Genomic DNA, 12227 nt, shown 5'->3' with positions numbered 1-12227 from the left:
GAGGACTTATACAAACGGGTCGGTCACCCCATAATAGTTGAAAGCGGTGTCAGCTTTTGAAGGAGGATTTACTTGCGTTCGTTTGGGAAACCGGTGGAGCGCGACCGTTGGCATTTTAACGACCGCGATTTCTCTACGAGAATTCCCGAACCAGAGAGAAGCTGAAGTTCGGTCAAGGGGTCAAACCTTTTATGTCAAACATAGGAAGAGGTCGCCAGTCGTTCTGTCTGTGACAGCGGCGCTGTTCAAAGTTACTGGGCGAAGTTTCAGTTCGTAACACGTCTGAACCGGGCGACTCGGCGGATGGGATGCGTCAATGGGTAAGCGACCAGACTCCGCGTGTTTACAGAGGGAAGGAATTGTGGCGGCGCGGAGCACGAACAGACGTGCACGGTGGTGACAATACTTTAAGAGGCGCCGCCCCAGAGCCGATTCCCGGCGTTAGGTCTGCTTTTAGTTGGTTGGTTTTGATTTCTGGTATATTTCTATTTTAGGGAATATCTTTGAGTTTCTGTATGAGAATGAGACATGTGGGTCACCTCACTATTTCGAACCCACCTAGATTTGTTTGTCACAGTGGCCAATCAGGGGCCTAGTGTGGGCCATCCTCGTTCAAGTTGTGAAGTCCCTTTTGTGGGCGAGTTTTTGTTGGGAAAGCCGAGGACTTTGATAGTTTGCAGGATTGAGACAGATTGGAAGAGGAGAGAGACACAGGAGGTGGAGAGCGGCGAGCCCCGTTCGACGCGGGCCTTGCCCGAACTCTTGTTTGTGATTACGAGCCTCGAAAGGTTTGAATACATAGTGTGAATAAAGTGTACATATTTTGCATTTTGAGTTGACTTAGAGTAGACCATCAGTGGCTATGTGCCGTCAGCCAACGAGCCAGCGAGTCGTCGTCTCATCAGATCGTCGCTTCAATCATCGACTTCGGTGACCAATCCACTTTGAATTCAACTGCGTCCATCAGAAAGCGGCTGCGCCGCGGCGGGGAATCGAACCCGCGACACTTGACATCTGGCAAGTCTTGATCGAAAAGCTTGAATTTCGTCTGCATAATCGGGAACGCCGAATAATTCGAAAAAATCAGATGCCCCTGTTAAATCTCCACTGGCTATGCGCCAGTCATTATCATGATCGTCGTGAAAGTACCGTGCGAGAAAAGTGATGATCCCCGTAACGGGCAGCCATGGCTTCAGTCTCGCTTCGGTCGTTCCTCCGTTAACATTTTGGTGCCGTTAAGCCCGGAAGAATAAACACGTGTGGCGAAGGAGGCCACCGACGTCCCCATCGGCTTGAGGTTCGTAGAACGCCGTGATTTGACTGCCGTTGACAGTTGTTGACCCGCCCTCATGCGGAGGTCACCGAATCTGGCCCTGACAGTCCACATATGACCGACCGGAACCTTCAACGGGACGCAGATACGCACCGTCCCGTCCAGGTTACCACGCTTGGGATCAACTGTACGTCCCCCGAGTTCCAAGCAGGTCATGACCTGGACTCCCTGCGTTTGTGAAGGGAGGTTCTGCGCGCGGTTGTTACGAGGCTGCTAAAGGCAGTGACCGAGTTACGGCAAGCTCCCTCACAGTCTGCGTCGAACTTGCAGTTGGCTATCAATGAGCTCGAACAGCAGGACGCCGAACTCAACAAGCTGAACGATATGGTAGGTGAGCTGCTGGAAGGAGACGAGTTCGAACACGATTTCTACGACATTTTGCACTACCAGGAAAGGATATGCGGGGCCCTCAGTCGACGGCGATCGACTTTGAACGATCTGCGGGCAGCTGGCATTATGTTTACCGGAAAGGAAACTTCACCCCGTCTACACAACCCCTCCCACGTCAGCTTGCACACGTCGACGTCGCCAGTCATCCTGCTGATACTTCAGGTTTCCCCTTCGAATGGTGAACCACGAGGACGCAAGGGGTTCCGGTGCCGTGTCAAGACGACGGACAACAGCCACGTTCCAGTTATTGACGACGTGGGAGCCAGCACCAAGGTAGCGTTGAGCGTTCCAGCGGAAAACAACTGTGAAAAACGTGAGGCTACGCCAGCCCTACACAAGGAGAACTCAGCTACTTCCTCCCAAGTAGACGACGGAACGCGCGAAGTGAAGGACGCGACCGAAAGAATCAAGCTGCCACCATGTGAATTTGAGTTCGAGTAGATCTTTGTTCCCGACTTCATAAAGGGTGAAACGTCGCCGGACCTTCGTGAAATCCGGATAGCACACATTGCAGACGTAGTCCGTGAAGTAGCACACAAACGCAAGTTTGTGTCCTTCCGTGTGCCTATAGCCAGAAAGGCTGAACCGTCTTTGCAGACTATTTTTCGTCATTCCGCGGAGACAGGCGGGCCTGGTGGGGAAACAGGAGAACCATATTCTGAGCTGACACCTACGAATAAAATGCGCTCGTCAGGAACGGGACTTACAGAAAAGAAAAGTCAAGGGAGGAGCAAAACTGATCTAAGAACACCGCTCCACACCAAGACATTCCAGGTTGCCCGTCATTATATTGAGGGCAATCTCAGCAATACTGAAGGACAGGAGGTCTTTCGGGAAGCAGGGCACAGAGTTGGTTATCGCCCACGGCACCGTGTAGGCGCTTGGCTGTCCTCAAAGCGGCAAGACGGCGCAAGCACCGCTGGAGACGAAAAGGGACAGCGTTTGCCGGCAGCTGTACAAGGAAGGAGCTTGTGGACCGAAAATTAGGATTGTGGACCTGTTGTTTACTCACCATGAACTATCTCGCTGGACTGGGAGGATGGTAAAATCCGAGCCGGGTGTTCGCCGTGCCGCAGTGCACAGTTTCAGAGTTGTGAAGCTCGAAAGAACCAGATTCGCTTGTTCAAACTGCGTCGGAGTACGGAGATGTTCAAGAAGTGTCAAAGCGAGGCATCAGCGCGTAGTGACCAAAGTCCACATGACGCTCAAGCTTTCCAATTAGCTGTGAGAATCTGCGTGTATATCATCCAAAAATACAGGGCTATGTTGTAATTTGGCCGATACGCCGTCGTGGTTCCAGCTCGAGAAGCTGTCCACTGGCCAGCAAGTACGGCGTGCTGTAGCGCACTTCTACAGCGGAAGGCACGAACATTGCACGCGCGTGAGGATGTTAAATCTCCCACTGGCTATGCGGCAGTCATGATCATCATCGTGGATTTACAGTGCGAGTAAAGTGATGATCCCCGTAAAGGGCAGCCATGGCTTCGGTCTCGCTTCGGTCGTTCTTCCGTTAACAACCTCCATTTGTATCGAAGCGAACAACGAACAGAGAGATATTCGATCGAATACTCGACCACACTGAACATTCGCCTATTCCCAGTATTTTCGGATACTCCTGGAGGTTATATTTTAAACTGGCGTCGTCCAAACATCCATTTGTGTGACTCAAGAGCACGTGAGTCCTTTCTGACATCCACATTGCTGTTTGCGGACGAGTACGTTGAGCATGGCTAGTGGACCTTTTTCATGACTACACTCTGAGGAGAGAGATAGAGAGAGAGAGAGAGAGAGAGAGAGAGAGAGAGAGAGAAGGCTCTTTAACAAAAGAAACAGATAGGTTTGCCGGCATTTACTGTCGCCTACATGCTTCTCTGCTGTTGGTTGCGGATGCGTGAAGTAAACGTTCAATTAACAGCTAGGCAGGAAAGACAATAAAAACAACTGTCGTGGACTTGGCGTGATAACGCACTTACATGAATTTGATTTTTAGTCTGAGCTCGGGCTACAACATTTACAATTTTTAAATTGCGCCAATGTCATACAATTAAGAGAGCAAACTCCGTGGACCTCGGCGCTGCTTCGAAGGACCAATCTATGGTACTAAAATAATTCTGAGAGTCCCTGTTCTAGACATTCAATGTTTTCAATATAAGTGAGATCTCGGTTCCATGTAGGCCGCTCATTCTAATGAAATGTGTTGAAATGTTTCGACACAAGCACAATTACCACAGTGCGGAGTTGGCGCCGCTCCAATGCGAAATAGGTACCTATTTCTTTATGCACCGTTCAGCCGTAGACAATGGTATAAGATATTCCTGGTTACGAGGGAGCTCTCTCGGGAGTCTCGACTTTAATACTGGGTTAATATTATGCAAAAAGCAGGGGGTATTTTGCAAGTTACTTCTTATACGGTTTTTGTCGGTCACCGCCAAGCGGTGACCCATGGCAGAAGCTTCTGTTTTCGTGAAATACACCTTGCGCTGTTTCCGGTGCACAAGGCCTTTACGGGCCGCTTCATCAGCTTTTTGGTTCCCTTTGATGCCGCTGTGTCCAGGTATCCACTAAAATTTAATGTTGTGCCCAGCAGAGCAGGCAAGGTGGTGAAGGTAGGAGATATCACAGGCTAAAATTTGGGTTCGGGGGGGAATATACGTCTCCTAGATAGAATCCATGGTTGAGCCCGGCTTCCTTCAATATGACCCATTCGCCGATATTTCTTAAGTTAATTCTTCCGCCGAGTTCGAAATTCCTGCCCGATAACATGGTTCCTGATTGATCTGAAAGCTCCAGAATATCACAAAGGTTTCACTTCAAGCGCTTTTCATCATTGCTGCTAAAATGTGTTGCCAATAAAAAGCAATCCTTCGTGGTTTTATTCAAAGGTTATTTTATTAACTCCCAATTGCAGTTAAAAACAAGTTGAAGATTATTTCGGCGCCTAAATTTTTTTCCCCAGATGCTACCCCAACCACGGCCCCCACAAACCGCCGTTATTTTCTGGAAAACCTTTGGGATCAAACGTGCGATCAATTGGCCGCACCGCGGTCTCGTTGTACGTCTTCAGTCTTCCCAGCATGAAAGAAAGAAGCTGAAAGAAGAAACGGCCAACAATTACGGAGCGCTAAAATAGTTACGCTGAGTAGCAAAAACAGTTCAGTCGGTGCCTTTGTGTCCTGTCTAACCTTTTGGTCTCTCGTAGTTCACGCCTATTTTTATTATTACCAGTTACATGGTTCGCAGTATATAAAAAATACTGGGACCTGTTTGACACCAATTATGTACGCGCCTTTTTTGCACAAATTCAGCAAAAGTGCCATGCCCACTTTGCCGATAGAGTTTCCTTCGTGTCTATCCCGTCGCACGGAATGCATTTGCAGTTGTTATATAAAAAAAGGCAAGTAAGTGCTTGATAATATGAAAATTGCCCTGTATCTGTGCATTTTTGTTTTGGGTTTTATGATATATAGCCCTTCTAAGTCCCGACGGCACGGGCTTAACGATTAAGATGGGTTTGGAGGAGCAATTTTTAAGACCAACCTCGCTCATGTCCATGTGAAAGCAGTGTTGCTTCTGAAGTAAAAGGCTGTCACCGGTGTCGGTTTACCCCCAGAGGATCTCTACATTCCCCGTGGCTTGCTGCCAGTTTGTTTTTGTGAAGAAGGTTTTACGAAAGCTTCGTATTTGACGACAAGAAAACTGCAGCGCCACAAACACATTTACGCGGAACGAAATACTGAGTGCTTTCTTGTACAAAAAGGTATGCGGTTTGGTTATCAAAAGCCCACGTTTTACGGGCAGGTACATGAACCCCACTTTTGTTAAAGCAGTAAATGCTTGGGAAGCAAATTTTACTCATTACTAAACAAAGAGGCTTCGCGAGAATAAAAATTAACAATTAATTTTAACCTGTAGACGGTATCGTTAAACGTCGCTTAAATAGTTGACTTATACCCACCCACTACTTTACAATGTATTACTTACATCTGGTCTTTTATGGGCGAGGTTTGTCAGCTCGCAAGGGTCTCTAGCTATGTCGAATAAATAGTGTTCTTCCCCAGTGACGAAGTTCGTTTCTTGGCTACGCCCGCAGTTTACTGCTGCGTTTCCGCTCCAGAAACCCCTGCGACAACGAAACGCTGACTTTTTGCGGTAGAAACGTCTCAGCACGGACGCCGCTCGCGATTGCTGTAGTAGATGGTGAAGATCTTCGTGTGGTCGACTGCCGCCAGGAATCTCGTGTCGGCCGTCCAACCCCTCTCCGAAGATTCCCGTGACCAGCTTGTATTCGGCGTAGCGCAAACCAGCTGTCCCGCGTTCGCTGTCGATGTTGAGCAGTATTTCGGACCGAGGTGAGCGAGTGCCGCGAGAAAGTGCGCGCCACAGGTCTAGGCCATCCAGTTCACCGAGATGTTGTGGGTGGCCTCCTGCATGGCACAGAACGAGAAAACCGACCCATGTTTCCCGGCAAGTAGCCTAGTTTTTGAATAACTATGTTACTAGTATAGTGAAATGTGGCGGTAAGTACACAAATGGTTCAATAAGCACCAAGACTAACCAACCTGTCGCCTCCACTTCAGCGCAAATATTCCATAAATTCACAGGCAATAAGCTATAACGCACGACCTACGTATATGTAGAGACGTCGTGAGAGAAACTGTAGGAACAGGCGGGAACTATGTTCACAACAGCGGACACAATTAGGTAACCCGAAATATTCCGGAGCGCTGCTGCTTGCGTCGCCATCTAGGAAATATTTCCCGACGCTTTATCCGGCACTAAAAGAGAAAATTGGTCATAACTATTGGTAGTAATCGAAATTAAGGCAAGTTGATCCGGCCATGCCTTCTGTAACAAAGTTTTGCTGCTTGCCCCTACCGTAAATTAGTTTTGTTTAGGGGTGCGAAGAAGCCACTAGCCGAGTCACGCGTATGTGCTGCTCAATTGGGCCTGTAGAGTGGCTATATCCTGAAACAGCGGTCCCGCACTGCACTCAAGGGCCACACACTATATGGTTCTTGGATAAAACCAGCGCGAACTCAGACAAAGACGAAGAAAGTGCAACACAAGGGCAGCCACTGTATGGTGACACTATATGGTGACTGCCAAACACGCTACAAGACCTCGCACTATGAAATAAAACGTGGTTTAGCGCTAAAACGTTTTAATATATCGTACATTCTCCGAACAAACCGAGGACATCAAGACAATCTCTGAATCTTGAAAGAAATGGACCAGCACGGTTGAGCAAATTATTGGCACGTCATTATCTTAGAATGTCAATCCGATAAACCTAAGCCGGTAGGTACAAAACGTGCCCTTATTTAAAGCATTTCTCAAAAAAGGCTCATCCTCTGTACCACCATTTTTGTACAGTTAAAACACACCCCTTTTCCCCTCATCCTGCAACTACACATTGCCAAAATAGTACCAGCAACTTCTTTCTTCTCCGGAGTTTGACAAATCCAGCTATACGATCGCCTGCGCCAGTTCCTATCGGCGTCACACTGTAATGACTGAGAATTGTCATTTTCCGCCGCACAAAGCACCCATATTCTTCGCTAGTCGATACCACTTAAGTGAGCATCCCCATTGCGTTCCTTCAAAGCTGAAGCTTTCAATCAACGGCACCCATTCAAGAGACATGTTTGCAGCGCTAAACTTCGTAAAAATGTCGCTCCTACTCTCGACAACTGCGCATGCGGGCGGGCAGTGTACACACCTGCGGCTGAGTAGAGCGTCGGTAACCAGTCGGTGATGTGCATTAGCTGCTGTGAAACAGTTCCGCTTCTCTGCAGCCGGGGACTCCAGATGAAAGCTGGTGCTCGAACACCGCCTTCCCAAACGGTTCCCTTGATGCCACGCAGGGGCCAGTTGGAGCCGAAGTTGGCGTGGTAGCCTTCAGGGGCGGCTCCATTGTCGGTACTGAAAATGATGATACTCTCCTCTAACATGGACGCCTCTTCCAATGCTTCCAGCAGCGATCCTATGGACTCGTCCAGGGAATCAACCATGCCTGCACATCAAGCGATAAAACAGTTGCTCGGTCGACGAAATTCGCGTGAAACTAGATATAATTAGTGGATCTTTCTCAGTTTTCAAACGGGCCTAGATGATTTAGGAGTTCGGTTTGATAACGTTGTAGCGATTTCTTCGACACTAGGTTAAAGCACATGTATTTCCGCGTCCGTGTTTGGTTTTATGATTGGGTGCACGATCCGCAAAGGTGTCACACACGTGCCTTGTATTCAGAAACGTGATACGCCAATATTCCAACTGATACTCGGTTTGCGTTTGTACTGAGCTGTTTAAAATAGGAAATAAATGGTTGAACTGGAGTTCCAAGGGCTACGAAAAGTACGAGTCATTGGACTCTGTGAAGGTTAATTGTGGACGAGTTGGTTTAACAGGACTTGGTTTACAGCGCAGAAAAATTCACACAAGGACGAAAACGGAATATGCGGAGCGCTGTCTTGCAAAGGAATATTTAAAAACACGTGAACTTTTTCTACATGAAGATATCTTAACAAGAAAGAAAAACACATCAACAACGCTAATAAAATTCACCACACTCACTCCGTCCGTCTTTGAAGTTGTGTGTCAAAAGACACCGATCAGACGCAGAATTTTGAGCAGAAGAACTTCGAAAACAATAACACAGGAATTCTCTAACGTTTGGAACTTTACTGCAATATAGCTCAGTAAGTCGGCCAAATAAATCTGGGGGAAAGAGTGCAGAGAGTGCAGAGTGCAGAGAAACTGGTAACACAAGACCTCAAGCTGCTTTCTCTATCCATAGTCCTTGCGTAGCTGCCAATGTACTGATAGTGGACGGCAATTTGGTAACATTTTCAACTTTACTGTCAGCTATAGTACCTAAATAAAGTTGTAATCTCATGTAATGAAGGCTGGGAAATTTTCTATGGAACAACGGTTACAGCCCATTTCTCTAACCATTACCTTTTTGTAGATGCTCGTGCATTGACAGCACACGGGAATTCTCTAACTTTTTCGACTCCACCCTAAAATAACCAGTTTCACATGTAAACAAAACTCGTAGTAATTTCAGCGTCGTCCATAGTGGACGATTCATTGCTATTGTTTTTCCGTCCGTCTTTTTCCGTCCGTCGCAACAAAAAACCCCAATGCCGTAAGAAAAAATTACGGTTAGGGAAATCTCGGTAATCGAACTCTGGAACATAACGCCTTTGAAAAGGGTAACCCAGCCACTGAGCCACTCCAAAACCTAAACATGATAATACTTTTCTATGAAAGCGTTGAACGTTTTCACCACAAGGGGACGAAGGATTTCGCATAGTATTAACTCTAAGGAGGAATGTCGAAAGACGGCAGCTGCAGCCAGATGTTTCCTGTGGCAGTAAGTGCTACCGATGCACGGTCTTTTCCCGTTTCGACGGCAAATTTATGCGCATGACAATCACTATGTATCAAGAACCTTTTTTACGTACTTTGGCATCAACGCACTTGCCGCATGCTGAGACAAGCTTTTCATTGGAATTCCTCTGGTACTTTCCGATAGAAACCCTGCATGAGCGGTCATGATTTTTGCTTCGTAACTACATCTTCGCTTCATGTCAAGTCTACGAATGTTAATCTAGTACATGCATGCTCTAAAAACCAATAAAATTTTAGACATTTTGTGCCGAGCGCTTGAGTACTTTCGTTCGTCTACTCGGCAGCTACCAACCTCGCAGACGATCGTTTATTTCTCTTTGTGATGGAGACGGCGGAGATACAACACCTCACGGAGCACTGCGACAGCGTTATCGTTTCTTCGTTACCGACCGGTAACGAAGAAACCGGTAGCGAAGAAACCGGTAGCTAAGAAACGAAAGTTGCATATCACTTGGTTCATGACACTGAGCCCGTGCTACCGCCGTCAAAGTTAGACTCACAGCTCGTCACACAGCCACCACCTAATCCAATGCCTAAGTCGCCGAGCGCTCAGCATCGAAAACGCAGCATACACTTCATCATAACTTCGAAACCATATCATACATCAAAACCGCGTCCTCGAAACCTCATCATACACTTGTACACTGCATGCTTCGCACGTACCCAGGTTTCGCGTTAGTGGAGATCGCCCAGATTTTTTAAGCAAATATTAACGAACCTCGTCTATCGGATTCGCCGTCGCGGATGATTTCACCTTCTTTTGACCGCAGTTGCATTGCACCTGACTGGCCGGGCTGAGGGCCACCGTCTGTCGAGTCGCCAGACGTGAGTACCTGCCGCCATTGCAGGATGGGCAAATGAAGTCTACATGGGCGCTTCGCCGCCCGGCCACGCATGCGAGTGTTACGTGCTTGGCCATGGATGAGAGCGGTCCCGGGCCGCCATCTCTTCTGTGAGCCTTGCGTGGGAGCTCGAGGGCCTGAGACATCGGCGGAAACTGGCGTCTGACCACCCCTCGGATATCGCCTGGCGAGCTGCTTCACTGGAGGAACGCCAAGCGCGCGAAGCTAGCGTCCGAGACTGAGGGAGAGACAGCCGTTGGGCTCGGAAAACACCGTAAGCGGGACCACAACCGTAGGCAAACGCAGGCTTTGAACGAATAATACAATATTTACAGCCAATTCAAAGGTTAAACAAGTACAACCAAGACTTACCCACGATAAGTCGAGCTTTCGCTTTGCAAATCCATGGTTAGCTCGGTCAGCTAAGCTGCAGCCATTTTTAAAGCAATGGTTTCTAGCTCTATCAGCCAACGGTTGTTTCTTGGCGTGCGGAACAAAAATCTCTTAACGCGTCGCAGGCGGCCGCGGGGGGGGGGGGGGGGCAGGGTGAGGGCGGAAGTTTTCACTCACGGAGCACACTAGAGATCGCACCGCGTATTTACCCAGCATTCCTGGCATGGGCGTGCCTGCTCGACGGCTCCGGCGGCGGCGGCGGCGGCAATACCATTTTGTCGTCTGCTTAAGCGGCGGTTGTTTTGGGCCTGTTTTGGTGCATCTTCGCGTCCATTGCGCGGTGCCTTCGCACGGCTTGATTAACTTGTTCGACAGAACCTTCGGGGTCACCCACACCCGACGGAAGTAAGTGGTCGTAAGGCAAAGATACGTTGAGGATTAGCTTGCAGGGCGGGAGAACCAAATGTACAAACTCCATAGTGACATCTGGGCGCTAGAGAAACGCTTCCTTTTTCGCACAGCTTGCCACGAATGGGACTCCGTTTTCTAAATTGGTGACTACGAATTCCGTTGTGTTTTAAGAGGTATTACAAAAGGCGAAAGAAGCAACTCGTTCTGATGAATAGCGATTATAAAAGTTCCGTCAGCTTTCTCGCATTTCTCAAACCGAATAAAGTAACTAGTTTAAATCGTTATAAGAGGGAATAACTAAGCTCACATGCCGAATTGTTTCGGAGCCTGCGCTTGTGTCGCGCGGTGGTGTAGCCCCAAGCTAGCACATCAGGATGGCTAGGTTCCACTGTCCCACCCTTCGAAAGACGCGCCTCTCCGTTTTCTCTCTCCAGACTTACGACCGCGCTACCGCGGTGGCGTCCGCCGCTCTAGCCCATCCGTTGCCGGCGCTGCTGCTGTGTTCGGGACGTCGCCCCCAGCGAATTTCAGAATTTCAGGTAATGACTGCTAAAATTTCTTGTTGCACTCTTTTTAGAGCCACATGTGTGAATTCAAGTGACGTCGCAAGGGCAATTGTTGTGGGTGTCGTTTCAAGCTTTGCTTTCTAACCACCTTCGCAGACTGGATTGAAGCCATTTTTTTAATGCCCCACGCATCTCCCGCTACGGCTGTTTTGGCCACACGTCGTAACGTGGAACCCAAGCTGCACCGGGATCACCCGAATGTAATTGAATTCGAGAGCGGCTTGTTCCTGGTTGCAGTGGCAACCAATGTTGGAGAGTTCCAAAATAGTGGCGTTCTGGCCTGCGACAGACAACTCAGCGTCGCCGCAAAGCACTTTTACCTCCGTTGCCTCTTGTCGCGTGACTAAAGCACTGGAAAGGTTACAAATTCTGGGAGGCTGGCAGGACTAGAACGAAAGAGCTTGGTTGGCCGCTCGGGAATGATGTGTTTGACATCGAAAAAATAAAGGAGGCGATGTCCAAGCAATTTGTGACCCTGGGGTAAAGTCTATTTGTCGTAAAGCCTATTGTCCCAGTGATCTCCTCCCGCAAGAATTATGAAAATTCGTTCAATATCACCGAAATATACCTTGCGATGAGAAATCGTGCATAATTGTTCCCTCTGAACTCGACCGCGGACAACACGACGGCAGCTGTAAGCTTTCTGCCGGTTAAGGGGGCAGCTCGTGGCGTTCTAATGGCGGGCTTCGATATATCATGGGCCCGAACCTTGTCTCATTTTCTCCGCAATGTGGAGTTGTATTTTGGGTCTGGTGTAACAAAAACGTAGGCATCGCTGCCTGCTCGCAAGCGCGTGCTCGAGCTGGTAGGGCGTTTTTGAAGCAATAAACGTTTGTTGTCGAGTGGTGTGGTTTAAAGGCAAGTATTCAATTCGTCAGT

General features: G+C 48.4%; 1 protein-coding gene across 3 annotated transcripts in view; it reads right to left on the bottom strand.

Moving 5' to 3' along the window:
• Positions 1 to 4576: 4576 nt before the first annotated feature.
• The window catches only part of LOC144173637 (arylsulfatase I-like), a 70330-nt gene continuing 62679 nt past the window's right edge, over positions 4577 to 12227 (bottom strand). For 2 of the 3 annotated variants that reach the window (XM_077701976.1, XM_077701977.1), the window contains 3 exons: positions 7443 to 7736; positions 5705 to 6147; positions 4579 to 4811 (listed from right to left, as the gene is read on the bottom strand). In XM_077701976.1, the coding sequence (XP_077558102.1) occupies positions 4683 to 4811; positions 5705 to 6147; positions 7443 to 7736 (866 nt within the window). In that variant the 3' untranslated portion in view covers positions 4579 to 4682. Of the gene's footprint in view, positions 4812 to 5704; positions 6148 to 7442; positions 7737 to 12227 lie in introns of all 3 variants that reach the window. The other variant, XM_077701978.1, reaches the window with a different exon arrangement.

Source organism: Haemaphysalis longicornis, unplaced genomic scaffold (assembly GCF_048455015.1).
Source record: "Haemaphysalis longicornis isolate Haplotype H1 unplaced genomic scaffold, Haemaphysalis longicornis Haplotype H1 scaffold_3, whole genome shotgun sequence".
Taxonomy (NCBI): Eukaryota; Metazoa; Arthropoda; class Arachnida; order Ixodida; family Ixodidae; genus Haemaphysalis; species Haemaphysalis longicornis.
The sequence above is the reverse complement of the archived record's forward strand: the minus strand, read 5'-3'. Positions and strand labels throughout refer to the sequence as shown.